This window comes from Gymnoscopelus braueri, assembly GCF_963280865.1.
Source record: "Gymnoscopelus braueri genome assembly, chromosome: 1".
Lineage (NCBI taxonomy): Eukaryota > Metazoa > Chordata > Actinopteri > Myctophiformes > Myctophidae > Gymnoscopelus > Gymnoscopelus braueri.
In genome coordinates, this window is record NC_137603.1 from 59,619,464 (window position 1) to 59,642,278 (window position 22,815).

General features: G+C 43.1%; 2 protein-coding genes across 2 annotated transcripts in view; both read right to left on the bottom strand.

Annotated features, from left to right (window-relative positions):
• Positions 1-1,032: 1,032 nt before the first annotated feature.
• On the bottom strand, positions 1,033-2,930 carry LOC308089299 (nuclear envelope integral membrane protein 1-like; the record flags this gene model as incomplete). Its single annotated transcript, XM_080433952.1, has 2 exons — positions 1,033-1,932; positions 2,916-2,930. The coding sequence occupies 2 exons, from the start codon at positions 2,928-2,930 to the stop codon at positions 1,033-1,035; spliced, it is 915 nt and encodes a 304-aa protein (XP_080290078.1).
• An 8,354-nt stretch (positions 2,931-11,284) lies between these two features.
• The window catches only part of LOC308089308 (farnesyl pyrophosphate synthase-like), a gene marked incomplete at both ends in the record, with an annotated part of 34,227 nt that continues 22,696 nt past the window's right edge, over positions 11,285-22,815 (bottom strand). Inside the window, one exon of the mRNA XM_080433964.1 lies at positions 11,285-11,409. Coding sequence (XP_080290090.1) covers positions 11,285-11,409 — 125 coding nt within the window. The remainder of the gene's footprint in view (positions 11,410-22,815) is intronic.

Here is a 22,815-nt window from a genome sequence, read left to right on the forward strand (position 1 = left end):
CTTTATCGCCGTATCATTTTGTCTGCAGCTGATGTTCCAAACACTGATCAGCATCCAATTTCTTGTGCACACTGCCACTATAGGCGAAGGAAGTAAAGACAGCGACATCCCTAACGCATCCGTTGTGTCTGTTGCCAACCAAGCCTAAAGGCACAAATCTGTGAACCAATGGGAGCCCACGGATGTTTTCTCCGGAGATTTTGAATCCGCCCCTCTATGCCAGATATCAGACACGCTGGGGCAGGCTACATGAGACACTAGACAAGGCTATACGAGTCATTATTTCAAGTTAGACAACATTCGAGTAGAACTATCAGAAGGTGTGACCAAGGTCAAATAATGGGTCACTGCAATAGTTTATAGCTATCGACAAAGCGCTCAATTCTGAGACATGAAAAAAATGTTATTGACAATCGACAATGAGTGCCCTGTTGTGGCTATAATAGTACTAACCAGTTCTGACATTGCATGCATTATTTTCATCATTTTCTATACATACAGTAATAATAATAAATAGAAAATCTGCCAATGTTTAAGATTGAAAGTCTAGCGAAGTGTTAGTAACTGTAAATTTCCCATGCAGCTTGCCTGGAATTCCAATTCCAATGCGTTGTTTATTCACTCGTTTCTCGACTGAGTCGACTCCTTCCACTGATCTGTCATAGGCACTTCATATAGGTTGTCAGTAGCCACATGACTCTTGGTACCAGACCACGCTAGCAGAGGTCTTCAACCTTCCGGGTAATCCTAACCCCTCAATCATTCTCAGCTTTGTCATCTGCCTGTTTTTCTTTGTCCTTGAAACACTGCATTAGATTCACCTGTTATACTTACCTATTATGCTTACCTATATTTACCTGGTTGTACTTGTTACACTTACCTGTTCTATTATCTAGAGAGAGATAGAGATGTTTACATTGCAAACACATGTTTTCTCATGCCAATAAAGCCCAATTGAAATGAATTGAATTGAATTGAAACACACAAAACTACTAAAAAGTAAACTAACACTAAGTCTTTAAAAAAGATGAACTAAAGTAGCAAATCCCATGCAGACAGTGCCAATGATACTGGGTACTCCAAATACTTGGAGCAGAAAGCTGCCAGAATGACAGCAAAAGCCACAGGTTGAATCTGAATCCCTGCATATATCAACATAAGGCCAAACAGCTGCAGGGTCCAGGACAGGATGTTAATGGTCCTCTCCTCCACTAGGGGACCATATAGGTAACACAGAGCAAAACTGATGAACCCCACCACTGCTGTATAACCAAGAACCAGCAGCCGGTGTTCTTGCAGAATCACATTTAGGTTCTGGAAGACAAGCTGGATGACGTAAACGGAGAATGACCACCCACCGACAACTAGTACATAGAAGGGGCCTTTCTTTGGCAAAAAGCGTGACATGATGAATATGAGAATGATGAGGGAGGCCATCAATCCAGTGCTTACACCAGTAGAGTAGTAAAATACCTGACTCCCGCTGAGTGAGTCTGAAAAGACAAACAATAACACCCCAGCAAGGAACACCACAAACAGAAATACGTCAAACTTGCGAATGATGGTCTTTACTGTGTAATGAGCTTTCTCATCCGCAGGCTCAATCTTAAAGCACTTCTTTTTGCTGTATACGCTGATGTTGATGGTGGTTTCATTGGAACGGCCGTGCGAGAACCGCTGTAACACATTCCAAATACTGAAGCTTTCCAGTTGCTGCAGCTTCTCCTCATCTTCAGCAACTATCACCTTGAGCTTGTTTGAGCTCTGCACTCCAACCTGAATTCTTGTCCAGGTTTGCTTCCAGTCGGGCACAATGGAATTGATGTAGCAGAAGGTGTTAGACCCAAAGTGATCAGAACCTGAACCTTCAAGTTGGTGACCATGCTGGAGATTGATTACTCGAGGTTTGGAACCGGTAACTTGGCACAATATCTGAGGTAAACATGAAAGCAATAATAAGAGCCAAACCGTGATCTTTGTATTTTCACCAACCATAATAACCCTTGTAAAATATACTATTAGGAAAAAAATGTGATTATTGACTATTGATTGACTGGTAAAAGGAACCGCTGTTGTGGTGTTCGATCAGGAATTTCAATGACTATAGCAATGGTACTGAGAAAGGTTTGGAAAGTCTTGTAGCTCAATGGTCTGCTAAATCTACATTTGAATGGTGAAGGTCGATCTGAATGTCTAACTGAAAATGCACTGCTTTTATACCACCTGTGTTTACTCCTGTCGCCATGATGAGGTCATGACGAGTCATCAGTGCCCAAATATCTAGTTCCGTGTCAGACACCCATGTCCAAAAATGGAGTTCACAATGTCAGACTGTCAAAAATAGTAACCATAACAACCTGGACTCTCTCCAACATATTGTGTAATCATGGGGACCTATTGTAAACAAACTGTATGACACGACAGCCTTTTTAACAGCTGCGATCCCGAGACTGAGTAACAGGAACTCGGAAGTACACAAAACAGGAACTCATTCTATGGGTGCATCCACACATGAGATGCAAGTTGACGCTAGTTGTCGCAAGCCCTTGTTCCGGTTCCGGCCATTTTTGGCCGTTACTCAAGGAAGAGTGGAACCCGGATATGAGCTTCAGACGCGCATCGGGTGGTCTTTTTCCATTTTTTCCCATAACATGGGAGTGGATGGGACTTCCGATGGCTTACACATCTTATGTGTGGATGCACCCTATCTTATATAAAAATTGGCTTAAGGGAAACAGGAACTCGGAAGTACAGGAAACAGGAACTCAGAACAGTATATATTATCTTATATAAAAATTGGCTTAAGGGAAGGACCGGCCAGCCGGCCAGCGGACCACGCCGTCACACTCATGTCAATATGACTCAACAAGTTCACAATGCAGCTACGCCCAAATATTGTGTGTTGTCTAACTAACCTCATCTGTCGTCATGGCATCAGGCGCAACAAATCAGTCAGCTCCATATTTGGCACAAAAGGGGGTATGCCCATATATGGGCATATACTGATGACATCAGCTATCTCCATATACATGCTCATTATGGTCATGTGCATATATGGGACCAACTGACTTCAAACTCGGCACGCGCAACGGCATGGACTCGAGGGAGTCCTTGAACCTTCAAGGTGAGTTCAGAAACAGGAGCACAGGAATGGTACCTCCAACACATCCACCTATGCATATGGATTGAACCATTGAACTACTGTTTACTATAGTATATTCAGGGTTCCATTTGTACCAAAAACTCCTCGGAGCACTGGCAGACCCCTAGTGGTTGAAATCTGAAGATCAGAGCACTACGTCACGCTAAGCTTGGCCAATCAAAAAGAGGGACATGTAAGGAAACGTTTTCGTCCATATATGGATGAAAAGGGGACCGACAAAGCCTCATGTAGGCCTGACCCCCTTTTCGTCCATATATGGATGAAAAGGGGACCGACAAAGCCTCATGTAGGCCTGACCCCCTGGGTCTGGCAAAAAAAGAAAAAACTGAGTGGAGTACATTTTCTTAACCACTTATAGTGAAAACAGCCGATCTACAAGATCACAAAGCATTATGTTGCCGGACCACGGTTTTTGGAAAGATTAACAGAATAATGACAAACCAGATACTTCCATGGCATCATTATCTAATGATGTCATGCTGATGGGTCTGATTTGGATTGTCGTTTTACAACTTGTTTGTCTGTCAGGAACCATGAGGGTCGCTGGACCGCCCTTTGAGACCCAGAGTGTTTTCCAGTGAGCAACATGCACAATCTCAGCACCCTGACTCTATTTGATCAGAATGGAGCACAGCCTTAATTAGCATCATTGGTAAGACCTGTGAAGGAAGAGGCCCAATTTCCTTCCAATATGACGGCAAGTATTTGGCCGCGGACACCCATCTGAAAATATTTTGTGCCAGGGACCCCCACAATAAAAAAATTTCAAGATGTTTTTAAATTAGATCTACAAGCTCACATCTTGCCGCAACGCGTTGCGAGCTTGTAGATTGGCTATTTTCATATAGCTAATATATACAGAGTTAAAGTGGTTAAACTCATGTTGACGCTACATTAACTATTTTTGCATTGGAACCTGTAACATTGGAAAAATTTATGAATTTATTATTCATTTTAATGCTTCTGAAATAACTGCCCCCTCCCCGCCACCACAATGGAGCTCCCAAGCTTTTGTGTTTTGTCATTCTAGGATAAGGATAATTCCTTTTAACAGGTCGTTCATGAAAGTCCTTGCGGTCTTGTTTCCAATGAGAACCTGTGAGCAATTGGGGTTAAGAGTCTTGCTCAGGGACAAATTTCATATCATCGGCGCATATGCTAGGATAGCCTGGAATCGAACCTGGGGCAACCAGGGCCTCTGGTTCCCTAGGCGGGCTCACTAACCACTCAGCTATGGCCGCCCCTGATTCTGACAAATGTTTGTGTATGCATTTAATAAAGATGTCAATCAATCAATCAATCAATCAATCAATCCATCAACTAACCAACTAACCAATTAACCAACAAATCTCAATCAATCAATCAATCAATCAATCAATCAATCAATCAATCAATCCGGCTACATGTAGTTGCTCAGAAGACGCATATCCATAATGTTTACACACAAGCACACAAAGCCAGGCAAGTGTATAAGCATAAAGCACCAATCCTACCAGTTCTGTGCACAGAACATAAGAGTACACACACACACACACACACACACACACACACACACACACACACACACACACACACACACACACACACACACACACACACACACACACACACACACACACACACACACACACTAGGCTGTGATGGTTTCATTATCACCGCTGCAAGACTCATCTGTCTTCAAACACAGCTGGTGCAGATCTGCTAAGTGACCGCAGTGCCTCCTACTGGCGGTAAAGTACTGTCAGCCCACTGTGGGCAGTGCTGCTGATGCATCTGGACCAGTTCTCCCTCTGTGTAGAAAATACCAGCGTTTATTTCCCTCTCATCATGTTGTTATTTAACAGCCTGAAGCAGAGCTGGAACTCTGCTTTTTGTGACCGCTAGGGAAGAGAGGAGAAAAGATGACAGGGCACAAGTGCTAGACTCATGTGTGCAACATTAAACCCTTAAACCATTATGTACTGTGTACTGTGCATTGACCGGCGTCCCCTTGAGCTCTATACTTGGTGTCCTACAGTTTTTTTCCCCACAATTTTCAGTGAATATTCACCTATTTTCGCCAAATATTCACCTATTATAACATGCCCAGAATAGGATGCTAAGGGGTTCATGTGGTTAAATAAAGATAGAGTCAAGTAAATGTATGATGATGCACAGCACACAATGCAGAATCCTCAGATAATGTGATGCCATCTGCAGAAATTCAAAACTACAATGTCAGAGATCATGTTGCAATTGTTAGTTTTGCGTGGACATTTCCATCTGCCTATAGTGAATTAAGTAGAATACATACAGTAATTGGCCACGTTGCCTAAAATGCATAAGGGAGTGTCAGGTGGATTCTAGATTCTTGGTAATCAGTGTTTTGAAGCTCCATGCAAATTGCACAAATGAAAACCATGATATGTGCAGTGATTATCATAATCAGAAAACTGTGTGTGTGTGTGTGTGTGTGTGTGTGTGTGTGTGTGTGTGTGTGTGTGTGTGTGTACAGTATTTCTGTAGTGCTCTCTCCTCTGTCTCCTCTGTCCCCTTATAGAAGGTATACAAAGGTAGGACAATGGAATGCATGTCAACAGGTGGAAAAACTAAAACAACGATAGTTTCATGCAATTAACAGTGTGTGTGTGTGTGTGTGTGTGTGTGTGTGTGTGTGTGTGTGTGTGTGTGTGTGTGTGTGTGTGTGTGTGTGTGTGTGTGTGTGTGTGTGTGTGTGTGTGTGTGTGTGTGCGCGCGCACACGTGTGTGTGCGTGTGTGTGAGTGCATGACACTGATTAAATCAGCGTCACCATAATATGGCTACCGTGTATGGCTATGTTCAGGGGTTGCAATTATTTCATGAAGACAAGCACAGACAGCAAAGAGGTGAAATGAACTCCCATTGCTCTGGCTGAGACCATGTTAACATCACCGTTTGGGGGTCATGCCTATGTTCCCTCAGCCCTATGTTCCCTCAGTTTAGGATTAGGCTTAGGGTAACAACAAAGCTGCATGCTAGACTTCTACAGAGGTAGTATGCACGCAAATCAGCCAGGCATTCACAGTCACAGAGCTCGATTTGATGTAGCGGTCATGCAGTCTCTCGGTCACGCACGTGCACGGCAGGCAGTGCATCTGCGGGCGTGTGCGTGTTGGTCAAACAAGGTGGCCATACGCCGTAGCGACGCATTGCAGACCACTACACCCCCGCATCTATCCCATGCCTCATCTCTTTCCCATCTTTCCCTCCGCCTCTCTCTCTCCCTCAACCCTCTCTGTCATTCACTCTCCAATGCTTCCCCTATCTTCCTCGATCTCCCCTCTCTCTCTCTCTCCCTCTAAAACATTTGGTTTACACTTTACAGGCCAACTGCAGCCGGGGGGTTCGCCCCTCTTTGTGTGTGTGGTGTGCGTGTGTGTGCGTGCGTGCGTGCGTGCGTGCGTGTGTGTGTGTGTGTGTGCGTGAGTGTGCAGCAGGTAGTGGTATGTGCGTGCTTTCATTTTTTGCGTGCATGTGTGTGTGTGTTTGTGTGTGTGTGTGTGTGTGTGTGAGTGAGTAAGTTGTTCCTTAAAAGAACAGGAAAGAAGAAGACTGAAGCAGCCAGCTGTGTAGACTATCTGTCTACACCACACCGAGGAGACTGCAACGCTCACTGGCTCAGAACAGTTATGAACCCACAAGAATGACACAAAAACCATCAGGAGAGAAATCAAACTCCACAGGGTTTAATCCCGTCAACAGGCCAAGTTTGTCAGAACTAGGAGAACAATCAGCCATGGCAAATTTAACCGGCAAGGATCTTGATTGAAGATTCAAGGTTCTATTTGTTACATCTGATACTGCTGCACACAAGAGTATAGCATTCTTTGGTTTTGGCTACTCGATATCTAAAACTAGAAATGGGTGCTCCGGGGAGCGCAGATGTCCTGCCCAGGGTTTTGTAATGTCGCTTTTCCACTGCAAAGTATTAGCATGGGCTCTTGCCTCCTCTTTTGCTTTTGCATTAGGCCGAAGCTGGTAAGAGGCAAAATGTGACATTGCAGGGATGATTTGTTGCACTGCATCAACCCAAAAAGCATGTTGTTAGATGCATGCTTGCTTGTGTGGATAAAATAAAATGGCTATGTCATGGTATGGTTTTGCTGATTAGAATGTACTAGGTGTAAAAAGCACACACACACACACACACACACACACACACACACACACACACACACACACACACACACACACACACACACACACACACACACACACACACACACACACACACACACACACACACACACACACACTCAGTTTAACAATTTATGTATGTCCACACACAGGGAAAGCATACAGGGAAATATTTTAGGTGCAGCTAGAGGTTACATTCACAAACTCATGGATATATGTCATGATACAACACGCATGAAACTCAGCACTCCAAGTGCACAAGTAGCGGCGGCGCTGCCATACATGGCAGCAGAGACAGCACAATACTTGTGCCAGCCTTTCTGCCTCGTGTTTGGGCATCCCAAGTTGTTGAAACCCTCCAACAACCAATCCATGGGTATGTCCTAGGCTGGATCACGCACACATACACGCACACACACACAAACACACACACTGGTTCACACTACGCTGCTGTTATGATACCTGGCAGAGGCCAAGCAGTATTTCATCTGCAGCTGCAGTGAAGTTGGCTGCTGCGATGGACCCGTACCTCATTAAGAAAGCGACCCAAATCCTTCTGGGCCATTATCAACCCCACACCCAGCAAAGGACATGGCAAAGGAAGCTGCCCCTTCTACAATTGAAAGATGCAGAAGAGGGACTATCAGAGAGGCGGTGCATGACTGTCCCTCTGCCCGCCCGTCCGTCCGTCCATCCGTCCGTCCGTCCGTCCGTCATACTATACTTAGCATGAGCTTACTATATAAGCAGAACATAGAGAAGACAGCAGTAGAGAGCCCTGCACTGATGCACGCTCACTCAACACAGAGAACACACACTGACATACACTAACCTTTTAGTTTTAAGTGCCAGCTAAGTCCTCCTGACTGTCTAGAGAGCTGTGTTTCAAGAAAAGTCTACTTTTTTTTTTTACTCCTGAGTTTGATGTTAAAGAATTATGTTCCTGTGTTTGGGTCCCTTACTTTGAGTTGAGTCCTGACACAGCAGACCTAAGGCTGGGCTACATATGGATTTGGTGCACCAATATGTAGTGTGTATGTAGTCAATAAAGTACAGAATCTCATCAATTGGGTCTTCAAGAACTCACAATAGCACTCAGTGTGTTACAGTAACATGACCAATTGGCGGCCAGGGACTTTCATACAGCTATGTGGCTGTACTCAATGTATTTGTCTCCTCAGTGAGATGTTATCTTAAAATTGATTGAAGCTGATTTGTAACATTTCCCATTAGTTGTTTTGCCCCAGGCTATATGGGATCTGTGTAGCCCCTTTCAGAACCCTGTATACCTTTTTGGTATTTGGGATGAGTCTGACGGTATCCAGGGTTCCTTGAAAGTCAATGCCTTCTCTCATTCACCCGCTGGTACCACTCTCTGGTCTCAGACAAATATAACGTCTCTAAAGTGTTGCAGTGAGATTTCAAAGTTACTCGGAAGCGCATTAGGGTCCCGCGGAAACATGTGTTGATCGGTGCTGATCGGCATTGCCATTAAACATGTTAAATCCATATTTTAAAATGTAGTTTTGCTATCTCTTGCACTCCATTACTATCAAAGAACCCTGGATACCGTCATCCCAAATACAAAAAAGGTATGCAGGTTTCCGAAAGGGGCTAGGATCAGTGGTGCCAGTACCCTTCCTCCGATGGACAGATGAAAAGTGTCTCACTACAATCTGGAAGGTCATGATCCTGTCATGGACAAGAAGTTCCAGGGCTGTCCACCCCTCATTCACTTCTTCCTCCTCCTACATTCTGAAGGCTCTCTCTGACAGTAGTGTCAGGCAGAAACCATTTGTACTGTCGCAGATGGATGATGCAATCTCTCTGTCCTTCATCACAGCTTCTGTGACAGTGGCAGTCAATATAAGAACGGTCGCCGTTATCATACTCTGCAGCTTTTGTGCTTTCAAAGAGGCACCCCTGAAAGGTGTAATTTTAAACCACTTTCAACCAGTTTTCCCTATTTTCCGCATGTGTTTATGGGGCGAAAATCTCCACACATGTCGCATGACAGGGAGGCCCTGGCCGCAAACACTGTTCCCTGGCGGACGGAGCCGGAGGGGCTGGACTCCGGCACTGAGACGGGTGAAGAAAATACATTTTCATCTGAGGCGTTAAGAATGAGCTCCTGCTCATTCATCGCTGACAGAGCGAGCTAGATGGTGTTTTTAGCACTACTGAAAAGAAGCACTTATATCAATATCAGGGACCATACTTAGTACTTAGTAAAGGAAGTATAAACGATCAATTCCAAGATCAGAAGATAACGAGAAGGCAGCGATACCTACAACGTTCTGTTCGTAAGCTGAACAATCGCAGGTGTATTTATATTGTGGCGATTGCAAAGATTGGCTGTGAGATAAGTGAACGGGGAGTGGCGAGATAAGGGTGGTCTCCACTCCTGAACTTGGGTTGATCACAACTTCATTCGCCTTAAACAGAGGAGCGTTTGTGCTCCTTCCACTGATCCTTCACCCATTTAGACCTGAAGCCGATTCTAAAAACGCCTTTTTTTCTGAAGAAAATTGTTAAAAAAATTACAACAAATGTGTGTTGCTATATACTGTACATAGAAAAGGGGCTCCCGTCCTGAAACGTATGGTTTCACATGGGGGTTCCCGCACAAAATGGGTTAATGAATAAAGATATGGAGGTAAGAGGAGGACACCATCGAAATCAGGAATAGTCAAACACTTCAGTATAAACTAGAAAAAGTGCTCCTCGGAGCACAGGTCTCGGCCAGGTCAGGTAGGTTATTGTGGGCCAGCAATGTTCAGAATTTGCCAATAAGGATTTGCGTGAAATTTGGATAAAATCTGAAGGCTTAATCTCAAAATATGTATTTTACATAAGTCGGCCTCCTGGTGGCGCAATAAAAGGCTAATGTGAAAAATGCAGGGCAGATGTTTTTCCTTGGCCTCTAGGGAGTATGCGTGCAAAGTTTCACGCAGATCGGTGCAGTTACAGTTAAAAACGCAATTTGGCCTTTTATAGCGCCACCATTAGGCTGATTTGAAAATGTCCAAGTGGTATTTCTTCCTCGGCCTAGTGGGAATGCGCATGTGAAATTTCACGAAAATCGCAAGCTGCGTTCATGATTTGAGGCATTTAGTTCAAAATGGACCAATCCTGCAAACTTTGGAAGCCAACCTTAGCCAATCAGGATGGAATATGGAAAATCAGACAGATCCGTGTTGATCACATGACTATAGAGATACTGTGTACGGATTTGCGTGATGTTTGGATAAAATGGAGTAATATCAAAAAATTGATTTTGCACAAATCGGCCTCCTGATGGCGCTATAACAGGGCCATGTAAAAGATTTGGGGCAGAGGTTCTGAATTGGCATCCATCCAGGGAGTGTGTGTGCACAGTTTCGCAGCGACCGGGCCAACGGTTTCGGAGATTAGCCGCTCGCAGACAGATGGACACACGGACGGACGGACGGACGGACGGACGGACAGACAGGGGGTAAAACATACTCTCTCGCCATGCCTTTCGGCCTGGCGGAGACAATAAAAACAATAATGATAAAACAAGTGCTTCCCAGAGCGAAAAAGATTAGGTCAATCCATGTTATACTGTACATGTTTTTATATACTGTATGCTACCTGGAATTTCTGCTGCTGAAACTTGTTGTATGTGACTGGTAGCTTAAATTCTCTTCCTCATATCAAATTAAATAAACGACACCTCCAGCATGGCACAAAGGCTCACCAAAGTCAGAGCTGTCTTCTGTCTATGAGAAAAAGAGCTGTACACGTGCAGCACATGATGCCATCTTGGCTGTGTTAATTTATCAATTTGTACACTCTCACTTTTAAATTAACACTCAGGAGGATTTTACAGAGTAAACCATAACAAAAGTGGTTCTGATTGTTTCTGTTTCTCTGTGTGTGTGTGTGTGTGTGTGTGTGCGTGCGTGCGTGCGTGCGTACGTGCGTGCGTGCGTGCGTGTACCTACTGGATGACAGGATAGTCTGAGACAGTGACAGTGGGGAAGATTCTGTCGGTTCTATGGAGCTGCCTTGGAGTGGTGACACGATCTAAAGTGTTGCTGTCAAAACAGTGTGCCACAGCACTGGCTGAAGGTGAGGAGATATATACAACACATTGTCATCAGTGCCAAAAAAACAAGAGCAGGTTGAATAAAATCTCACTCTGAGTCAACAAAGACCAGAGGATATGTTTGTGTGTTTGTGAAATCAAAGGACGTTGATTCACATACAAAGTGCAGTGAGACATCAAAGCTAAAATGCGTTTATTAATGCTCTTGTCCTATAATTCAAACATCGAGCATGACTTATTTGGATTTTAAAATCATCTATCTCTACCTCCTGCGTCGAGGGTTGGTCAGTTATATGGTTAGTACTGTACGATAGGCTCTATGCACAGCAGCCATATTGGAAAGAAATTGGGCCTCTTACTTACCAATGATACTAACGAGGGCTCTGTTCCATTTAGTGTAGCACAATGGTTCTCAAACTTTTTAATTTCAAGGACCCCCGTAACTCTGAGAGTGTACAAATGTGTACCAAAAAAAAACATGAGGGTCCCTGGACCACACTTTGAGACCCACTGGTGTAGCAGAGTGTTTCCAGAAAGCCAACATGCACAATATCAGAACCCTGACTCTGTTTGACCAGAATGGAACAGAGCCTTCGTTAGTATCATTGGTAACACCTGTGAAGGAAGTAAGGAAGAGGCCATAATAGTAATCTAGGATCAGAGGTAAACCAAGGACCTATCATCAGTCTAAACAGTATAATATCAAAATATAATATCACTTGTATCCCAGCCTGCATAGGAGGTAGCCACGTATCTCCCGTAGTAGCCTTTACTGCTAGGGGTCGGTGAGTCGACGGGGGGGGGGGGGGGGGGGTCTATATATCAGTCTAAAATCGTCTTATTAAAGATTGGATTGATAATCATAAGGCAGCTTTTATCTGCCGCAGATCTCCAATCAGAGAGACTGAGGAGTAGGGATTAAGATTCCTTAGACAGGAGAGATAATAGATATTAAAAAAACAAGTGTTTAAAAAGCTGCTGATGCTCATCCACCAAGTTATAGTACCGGAAGTCAATCCAGTAGATATGGTTGCAGACAGTGATGGAAGAAGTACTCACATGTTTTACTTATGTAAAAGTATCAATACTGCAATGTAGAAATACTCTGTTACAAGTGAAAGTCCTGTATTTAAAGTATCAAAAGTAAAAGTACTCATTGTGCAGAATGTCCCATTTCACAAGTTCAAAATGTATGAAAAATAACATAGAAATAGCATATCTACAAACTCACAATGTGTCGCATCGCAGCGCATTGTGAGCTTGTAGATCGGCTATTTCCAAATGGCCGAAACAACTCAACTGGTTAATGTATGTTTTGTAATAACAATCAAAATCTACTAACTAGTAACTGAAGTTTTAGTAGTGGAGTAGAAGTAAAAGTATTAAGATTATAAATACTGAAGACAGTAAAAAAAAATGCTTTAAAATTGTACTTAAGTACAGTACTTGAGTACATGTACTTAGTTACTTTCCACCACTGGTTGCAGATGCCACGGGAACCACTTGCTTCCTCTGCTGCTCAAACTCCACCCTGGATATAGTGGATATGTTACAGGGAAATTGGGATTCCAGGGAAATTGAAAAAGGAGCGCTTGTTTTTACCACCCACCCAGGCAATTCTGTATAACCAACACTAGAGGGCAATGAATGCAAGCCACACGCATGCACATGCGTGTGTGCGTGTGCATGTGTGCGCATGCACACATGCACATGCATGTGTGCACACGCGTGTGCTTGTGTGCATGCGCACACATGCACACGCACACACGCACACATGTGTGTCGTCGTGGACACTGGATAGTAACCATTAGAGATGCGCGGATGGGTTTTTTTGTCACCCAAATCCGCGTTAACAAGTTCATTATCCATCCGCCATCCACCCGCGGTAATTATATCATCCTATTTATAGATCCGCACCAACCGCATCAAATAATTGTTATTTTCCTGACGTTAGTTTTCTTATAAACAATGTCACTCACCACTGTCGCGATGCAGTGACTGTATACAATCCACAACCATGGTAACAACAAGCGCATGTCTTCATTCAGTTCATTGAGTTACTTTCGCTTTCAACCACTTTGTTGCCATGTCGGCTTTTTATAAGCTTTTTATAAGCGACTTTTGTTTGGCACTTGTTGTGGGCTTGTTTTCATAGACCTGGATGCTTATTTCTCTCGCAAGTTATCGCAACCTGGCAACACTGGCCGGCTGCAAAGCAACATGTAGTGAGCGGCTATTTTGTGCCTGGTGTAAAATGACGTAATATTAAAATACTACAAACGCACACAGTGAAATTTAGTGCTTTTTAAAAGCTATTGTAGGTCTATAGATTGATATCATTAATTTAATTCCCGCATTATTTCACCCGCGGTTTATCCAATATTAATTAATCATTATATTTGATTGACCCAAATCCACCCAAACTGCGGTTAACTGCGGCAACCGCGGCTAAAACCGCGATCCGCGCATCTCTAGTAACCATAGACTGTAACCCATGAAAAGATCTATTTCTCCCCCTATCGGTTCACAACTCGGACGGCGCTGATTCGACTATTAGACCTTCGGCCGGTCGCGGGCCTGGAGACGCGGGCCCTCACGCCTCCTCGGCCTCAAGCTCTGCCTCCTCGGCGCGCCTCCGTCATGGACAATAACTATTATCACGTGTGTGTGTGAACACGTGTTCAGCGTTCCCCTAGCGTAGCTTCCTGGTTGCTATGTGGGGGGGAACAACAAAAGCCAGGTCGGCCTTGTATCAAAGCCCCGCCTCGCGCCTCCTCCTCCTCGCGAGCCTCGCGTAAAAAACCCTGTCTCGCGCCGAAGCCCCGCGCCTAAAAGCGAGCGCTCCTCTTTCAATTTCCCTGTAATGCCAATTTCCCTGTGACAGATACACTACTGGTGTCCCCTAGCCAGGCTCCACCCCCTGAATCGTTAGCCTCGCATTTAGGGTCTGGTGACGCTGTCGAAGGCGGGCTTTTCTCTGTTGAAAATCTGTACGTGAATCGGGAACGGGATAATCCAATATGAACCAATAGCCAAAGAGTCGAACTTTGGCCACGCCCCCATCTCAGAAAACGGCTGCACTGAGAGGGCTTTCAGACTGAATAATGGAGTGAAACCAAATGAGTGTCAGGCTAGGTGTCCCCAATAATGCAGGGACATGAATGCACCTACCTTTGTTCATATCATGGCATAATCCAGCAGGTCCTCTGGTTCACATTCTGCAAAACAATTAAACAAAATAAAGTACCATAATCTTATGAGTAAAACAGACATAAGGGGCAAAGCTGCCATTACAACATCTATACAACAGGGGTCAGGTCATCACCATGCTGGCTTGTGGTGGACATTTTTGTCAAAATGTTTTTTTTTGCCATGGACATACAAAATGAGTAGACAAACACATGAAGAGATAGCCCTAAATGACCAGGTCTGTAACTCTGGGAGTGTACACATGGAACCAAATGGACCCTATGGGTCCATTTGTACACTCTCAGAGTTATGGGGGTCCTTGAAAATAAAACATTTGAGAACCACTGTCCTAGTGGATTCATAGTAAATCATAGTCATATATTTTGAAGAAAACCTGGAGACTGACATTCAGTAATTGGGTCTTATGATCAAAATAAGAACATTATAATGGTGTGTAAAAACTAAATCTAAAATTTGCCACAAATGAGGCCAAGTCTTGCCACGGATACATTTGTCTGTGTACGGACATATTGATGACCCCTGCTATACAATAATGCTCTTGCATAGATCTGTCTCTGGGAAGGGAAAAGACAATTATTGTTAGCATCTAGAATCTATGTAAGAAGTATGCTATTCAGAGGTGTTACTTGAGTAAAAGTAGCAACATTATATGGTGTGCAGAGTTTTATGTGTGTTCAGATTGGATAATAAAAATGGAGCTGAAGATGCACCCATATGCCCTTAAAAAATATATTTAGTACATGTACATGGGCTAATGAAGTTAATCGGAGCCTGCTGTCAGCACTTGTTAGATAGTCAGACAGACAGAGAATCTAAGTTTTGCTTTTAATGCTCAGCCTTGTTACGATAGACTGGGACAGTGATTTCATAGTATTTTTCATTGATTTCTTACTGTAGCCTCCTGTGATGCAGCCCACTCTGTGATGCAGAACAGTGGGCTGTGTGGGGGGGATGTGGGGCTAAGTGAATTCTGTGTGACTGACAGGGGGCAGAGGAGTTGTTCAGGAAGAAGCCAGCCGAGGATGCTACTGTAGCTCCTCTACAATGTGGTGCAATGATTGGGGTGAAGGAAGACGGCCAGAGAGAGAGCAAACAGTACGGCCCAAACTATTATGGAGGCCAGGACCAATCACACAAGATAAGCAACAACTGGAAACAGTGAGAGGAAAAAGAGGAGCACGTTGGCAAAAAATCTCACACTGAGTCAACAAAGACCAGAGGGTGTGTGTGTGTGCGTGTGTGCGTGTGCGTGTGCGTGTGTGTGTGTGTGTGTGTGTGTGTGTGTGTGTGTGTGTGTGTGTGTGTGTGTCAAAGATTAAATGCATTTGTTAATGCTCTTAACCTGATTCAAACATCAGGCATGACCTGACTATTTTCAAACCATTAGTATTTTATAATGCTCCATCACTGCCTCTTGTCGAGGGGTTGGTCAGTTATATGTTTACAATTGTATAGCCTTGTTGAATATTCAATTGTGTTTGATCAACACAGCATTCTGTGGCCTGGTCACAAGCATGTGTTCTTCTGTGTGAGGTCAACTTCTGCGTAGGGATGTAAACAGGGGATAGATTTGGCATCGAGGCAACCATGAATATTTGCTTCAGAAGACCTATGCTGCATGAACTGTATGTATTTACTGTATACTGTAAGTAATGTTTGGTCAATTTGTTTTCCTGTTTATGTCTGGCCTATAGAAAGCTATAGTAAATGCAGCGCAGTGTAATTCACTGTGCTGTCGCTTTGCATTAATCCCTCTCCTCTCCTCTCCTCTCCTCTCCTCTCCTCTCCTCTCCTCTCCTCTCCTCTTCTCTTCTCTTCTCTTCTCTTCTCTTCTCTTCTCTTCTCTTCTCTTCTCTTCTCTTCTCTTCTCTTCTCTTCTCTTCTCCTCTCCATTGTTTACCTTTACAACATTTATTGACTGGGGTCAGGAAAATGAACATGGCAGATACAATTCATAAACTTTGGCTTCTCCTATGACAGCATGAAAGAACGAAACACCTAACCTAGAAAATACACTTTTTTGTCTGTTGAATGTCAAAAGAGGAGAAGGGAAGTTTGAATAGTGTGAGGTGAAAGGCAGACCTTTCTAAACGGGTTTAAACAAGTGTCCGTCTATTGATTTTTTCCCCTGAAAAGATTTAATCAGACGCCTGCCAAGATTTTGTGAGGACACAGCTCTCCATTTATCCCCATTTTACACACCTCAGTGAACTAGCACCCTGCTGTGAATACATAACAAGTGGGATGGAACAAGAGACAAATTTGATTACCATAACTGAGAGAAGGGAAAAAAAGAAGCTTTTAGTTCATTACACAGTTATGTATGTGGCTTTACTGGGAAAATGTGAAGTTTCAATGAGTAGAACTGTTAAAGGACATATACCTGTGTACATGTTATTGTGAATTCTAAGCTCCAGACCATTGGTGGGCAACTTTGATGATGGAGAGGGCCACTATATTTCCACACTCACTCCAGAGGGCCACATTGCATAATACTGGCGGGCCATTCTATGTCACACAAAAGTAGCAAAAATAGCCGATCTACAAGCTCAAAACGCATCGCAGTGCGACACGTTTTGAGCTTTTTAGATCGGCTATTTTTGCGTGCGTGCGTGCGTGCGTGTCCCAACAAAAGTAGACCAATCACAGCGAACACAGCTAATAGTCCTGTAGCAAGTCCTCAAAAAAGCCCTTAGTTTTTGAGATACCCCTACCCGAGTTAGAACAAAACACAACCATGTTTTTTCTTATCTTATTAATGAAATGGATTGTTTTTTTGGCTATTCTTTATAACTACCCCAATCTCTGAAAAAGGCAAATCCGAATAGGGCGAAGGTGACCAAAAATGCTATAACTTGAGAATGCTCTTATCTTCATCAAATTTGCTGAGGTGTGAACCGGGTGTCTACCCTACATCACCAAAGAGTGTCAGAATGTAATTTACCTAAAGAAATACTGAAATATAGTCCTTTAAACATACCTGGCGGAAATTGTACTTTTGTAGTGAGGACTCCTCTACTTTCCCTCATTTAGAAAAACAACATACATTTATGTCAAATAAGCTGTTACTGCATAGCCTAAGATGCTATTAAACAATAACCAGTGGTTGTGTGGAGAGATCTAGTACAGTTTTATTGCAAATTAGACTTCTTTAGACATACCCCTTCTCTGGAAATAAAACATTATAGGCGAGTGCAAATATGGTTTGACCCAAAAAATAAGTAGAACAAAAGGTTTCTCAATGGTTTATTTTAGTATCAGGTGTACTTAATAACATATCAAAAGTTTACCAAAATCTGATCATTAGAAATGTCAAATTTCCAAGATGGCCGCCACCAGTTCCTTAAAAGAACATTACTCCTTCATTATTTGCCCTACACAAGTAATTTTGGTGCCTAACCCTATGTTTTGGTGATCTAGGAATCCAATTAGCCTATATAAATAATAATAAGAAGAAAGAGGCAAACATTGTGAAAATAGCCGATGTACAAGCTCACAACGCTACACTCAAAAAAAATGGCCACTTGTCTGGAAGATGGACTCCTCAGTGGGGATAAGGTGGAGAGAAATCTCCACGGTGGTGTGCAAGTCAGTACAGATGCAGGGGTGGTGGAGGAGTGTGGCGTGGATAAGGTGCAGATGTGCTTGTCACAAACATCTCCTTATTCCTGAGACTAGTAGTTGTGTGAGGTATTAGTTTATTTTGTGATTGGTACTGCTGGCAATAAGCTTGAACCTTGATCTTTTTTTCTGGATAGTTTTAACAGCAAGAAGGTACGTATGGGGACAGCCCATGACGCCCTGGGCTCCAGTCTCCCCATAGAATCCCAATCTAACCGACCTCCACGCCCATAAGGGGCTGTGTCTCTGCTGCTATCCAACAAACAAGCATTGCTTTCGGCAAACACCAAGTTTTTGTTCTGGAGCTGTTCTGGAGAGGGGAGAGGACGCTCTGAGCCATAATGATAAGTCACTGGGGGCCCCTGGGAATATTAATGGTCAGCCACCACCGACTCTCCTGTGAGCCAGTCCGACATACACCCTTGTCTGCCTGACACAGTCATGCACCACCACGTGGAGGTCTTACAACCACCGCTATGGGGGGGGCCGACCCTCCTCACGAACACCTATGCCCACTCACGAGCGCCTATCTCGGGCATAGGAGCCAGCCAGACCCGCCAGGAGGTCCATTTGGGGCCAGAATACATACATATGTATATGACACAGTTGTAACGGTCAGATATTATATATTTGACTATTACCATTTTTTAAATCACGGGTTGTGAATGATCTCTTCAGATACAATTGATTAGGCTGAAAGCAGTGCACTTCAATACATAAACAGCAAATAAACACAGCCAGAAATAAAGCATGAAAGTTTGTGGTCAAGTTTAACCCTTTTATCTAAATCAATGACAGGAAAATAATACATGCATTGCCAAATGTAGCAGATCGTGAAGCCCGACGGTAAAGTCCGCGTCTCGCGCACGTCCGCACGCACGCTCCTATTGTTCCAATATCGTTCCGTGTGGCGTCTCCAAACGCTCCCAAAACAGCACGAAAAAGTTAATCCAAAATAAATCCAAAAGAAACTTAATCCACTCCAGAAGCGGTATAATCCAAGACGAACGCCCAGATCTCCACGGAGAAAACAAAAGTATATCCACGCTGGATACAAATAAAATATAAACGGTCTCACCAGTTCAGAAGAATGTCCTCAGCGTCTCTTCCCTTTAACGGTGAGTATTGACAGATAATGTGGCCTTGGCTATTTTCCACTTATAGCTTAGAGGAACAGACAAATACTTAATCAAACTAAACCAGGTCTCCCGTGGACTCCCTGACGGTTTGTCTCTGTCGTTTTCTTCCCCCTGAGGGCCGGCAACTTCCGCACATTATATGGTGTGTCAAGTCATTCACGGACCCGTCACTCAATGTCAATCAATCAATCACAATACATCAAAATCAAAACATAAACATTTGAACCCCCAAACAATAACAAAATGAAAACATAGACATTACAAAAGATAGGACCTTACCCTTAAAGGATGGCGTTAATTTAAGGAATATTTTAATTCATAGGCATAAACTTTTAAATGCCATTATAAAACTAAATCCTCTTTTACACATATGTGGCAGCGCTACACAGTCTTGCAACATGTGGAGGTCATACAACCACCACCACTGGGGACTGTCCTCACTACCTATGCTAACTCAAGAGAGCCTATCTCGGGAGTGCCTATCTCGGGAGCCAGCGTGGAGGTCCACTTGGGACCAGTGGGACTATCCAGTGAGCCAGGTGACATAGGGACACTCCTCTCAGCCTCACGCATTAGCTAAATTCCAATACCTTAATTTCTGCCTCCTCCTCACTCCGTCCTCCAGTGTGCCGTGACTTAGAAATCGTTTGCATCCCAAATGCTAATTTGCTTTTGGAGGAGCTGAGAACGAGGAGAGCGCAGGCTCCCTAAGCCACTTGGAGTGAGATCTGGCAAAGATAGACGTTTATCTTTCATGTATCGTTTGCAAAACTGTCTTCGTTGAAATGGCGTATAATTTCTGTTGGAGGTTTTGCACGTCTGACATGGGGAAGAGGAGAAGCTCAGGCCTTGGCTCCTAACTTTGCTCTTCTGCGCTCCAAGTCCCCAGGGAGCAATCCAGTGACCCCCATACTCCCCTCTACCCACCTGAGGGGAACCCTAGGCCCACTAAACTCTAGACCAGACCCACCCCCCATACTCCCCTGTCTAGGCACCCAGTAGATACTCGGTTCTGACAGCTCTACACTAACCTCCATAACCACCCCCACCCCTCTTTGCACACTCACACTGATTGCCTTCCTAATGTGTTAAAACATCTACTTAATGTTTTTCAAAATCTTGTGTCTACAAGATGACACTGCGCTTGTCCACGAGAAAGCGCAGTGTTAGGAAGTTGGGTGGGTAAGGGGAGGGGTGCAGATAGATTGGTTCATAATGCAAGAATCTTTTTTGGGGTGGGGTGTATAGTCAAAGATGAATTTAGTGTGGGCAAAATTTGATCCACAGAGCTATCCAAAACCTTTCAATGTTGAAAACAATACTATCTATCAAATGACAATATTCTCTGCCACCACCTTCTGAATTACTGCAAATTGTGACTATTAGTTTTGTTGTGTTTTGAGGATATCTTGAAGCCTTGTTCCAGTAAAAAAGAAATATAAGTAGTTGGACATTTATTATATAATTACTTGTTTACTTGTGTTTTAATAGAGTCACAAACAAAATATTGGATTTCACAATTATCTAATTGTATCTCTGCAATTTGGACAAGTGCAATGGCAGGCCCCCAAAACATGGGATTAGACACAAAACGTATTTGTCTAGGATAGATAATGAAGGAATTAAGCTGTTTTAATGTTTTTTGGCCATCTTGTACGCCATCTTGAAAATAACACCTTAAAAGTGGTGAAACTTTGGTAAACTTTTAGTATGTTATTCAGGACACCTAATACTACAAAAAAACTGCTGAGAAAACTTTTGTTCCAATTCTTTAGGGTACGGTGCTTTTTTTCATGCACCCGCCTATTATTTTTATGTTGGAATAACACTTTACTTTTTGTACTTTATATATACCAAATAAAAGTCCAAATCAAATTAAAAGTCAAATTCCTTCTCAGTTGGCATTGTTTAACCCTCCCTGAATATCTATTGTTGTGATTTTGGGGCAACATTTGGGGCAATGTTGAGGCAATTATGTATGTGAGCAAAGTACAGCACTTGCTGTGTGTGGCAGGGGCAACATGAAGCCATGTCATTAATTAATGGAAATATGAATTTGTGATTTCAGTAGTAACAACTTTTTTATATACACATCCAAACCAAAGGTGCATAGATTAATTCATTTTGGTGAGAATTGCAGGCCTCAATACAGAGAAGCATTACACAAATCGAATACTGTGATTAGGGGTATGTCTAAAGAAGTCTAATATGCTATAAAACTGTACTAGATCTCTCCACACAACCACTGGTTATTGTTTAATAGCATCTTAGGCTATTCAGTAACAGCTTATTTGACATAAATGTGTGTTTTTTTTCTAAATGAGGGAAAGTAGAGGAGTCCTCACTACAAAAGTACAATTTCCGCCTAAACTAAAGGTATGTTTAAAGGACTATATTTCAGTATTTCTTTAGGTAAATTACATTCTTACTGTTGGTGATGTAGGGTAGACACCTGGTTCATACCTCAGCAAATTTGATGAAGATAAGAGTGAGCATTCTCAAGTTATAGCATATTTGGTCACCTTTGCCCTATTCGGATTTGCCTTTTTCAGAGATTGGGGTAGTCTAAAGAATAGCCAAAAAAACTAATTTTGCCCCAAAATAAAATTTCACAACAATCGATTTAATTAATGGGAGACCCTAAAGATAAGAAAAAACATGCTTGTGTTTTGTTCTAACTCGGGTAGGGGTATCTCAAAATCTGAGGGCCTCTGCTACAGGACTATAAGCTGACATTGATAAATCACAGTCCATACTAAAGTAAACTGTTGTGTAGGTGATGCTGATTTAAGCAGCCACACCGCCTGGCCTGAGTTAAACTAATTAGACTCTGAGCTGGGTGTGACCTGTGACACATGGGGCCAGCCACTGGCATAAACACTCTGGCCCTCATTTATCGAACTTGCGGAAACCAAAATAAATGGGCATACGGTCATCTCAACACAACCGTCGGCATTTATCAATCTGTCGTCAATTTGACGCAAACGTAGCCAACGCTCAAATCTCACGTCAGGTCTCAGCTTGCGTATGGCAGTGGTTTTCATCGTAGACTTGCAGCGCAACATAGTCTGACAGTCTGACAAGTAATCTAAACATACTGTATGCAGCAGCCACTATTCACTTCAAATGATGTAACCTAACATGTAATATCTAACATAACCCTAACACGAAGAAGGTTGAAATTACGGGGTCAACAGGTGACATAATTGCAATAATTTAAAACCGAGGAATCAAAAACAATCTAGCGTAATTATTAGTTTAGATACTGCTTAATCAGTAACCCATTCAGATCTCCATAATGGCAAATCTCTGCTGTACATGAATACGCACGTCGCACGGAAAGGGTTCTGGCCTGTGGTGTTCTTTATATTACAGTATATTAGTCATATTATTGCGATAACGGAGTGCCATTAGATGTAGCTTACAGTATATGCAGTCAGGGAGCCGTGGACA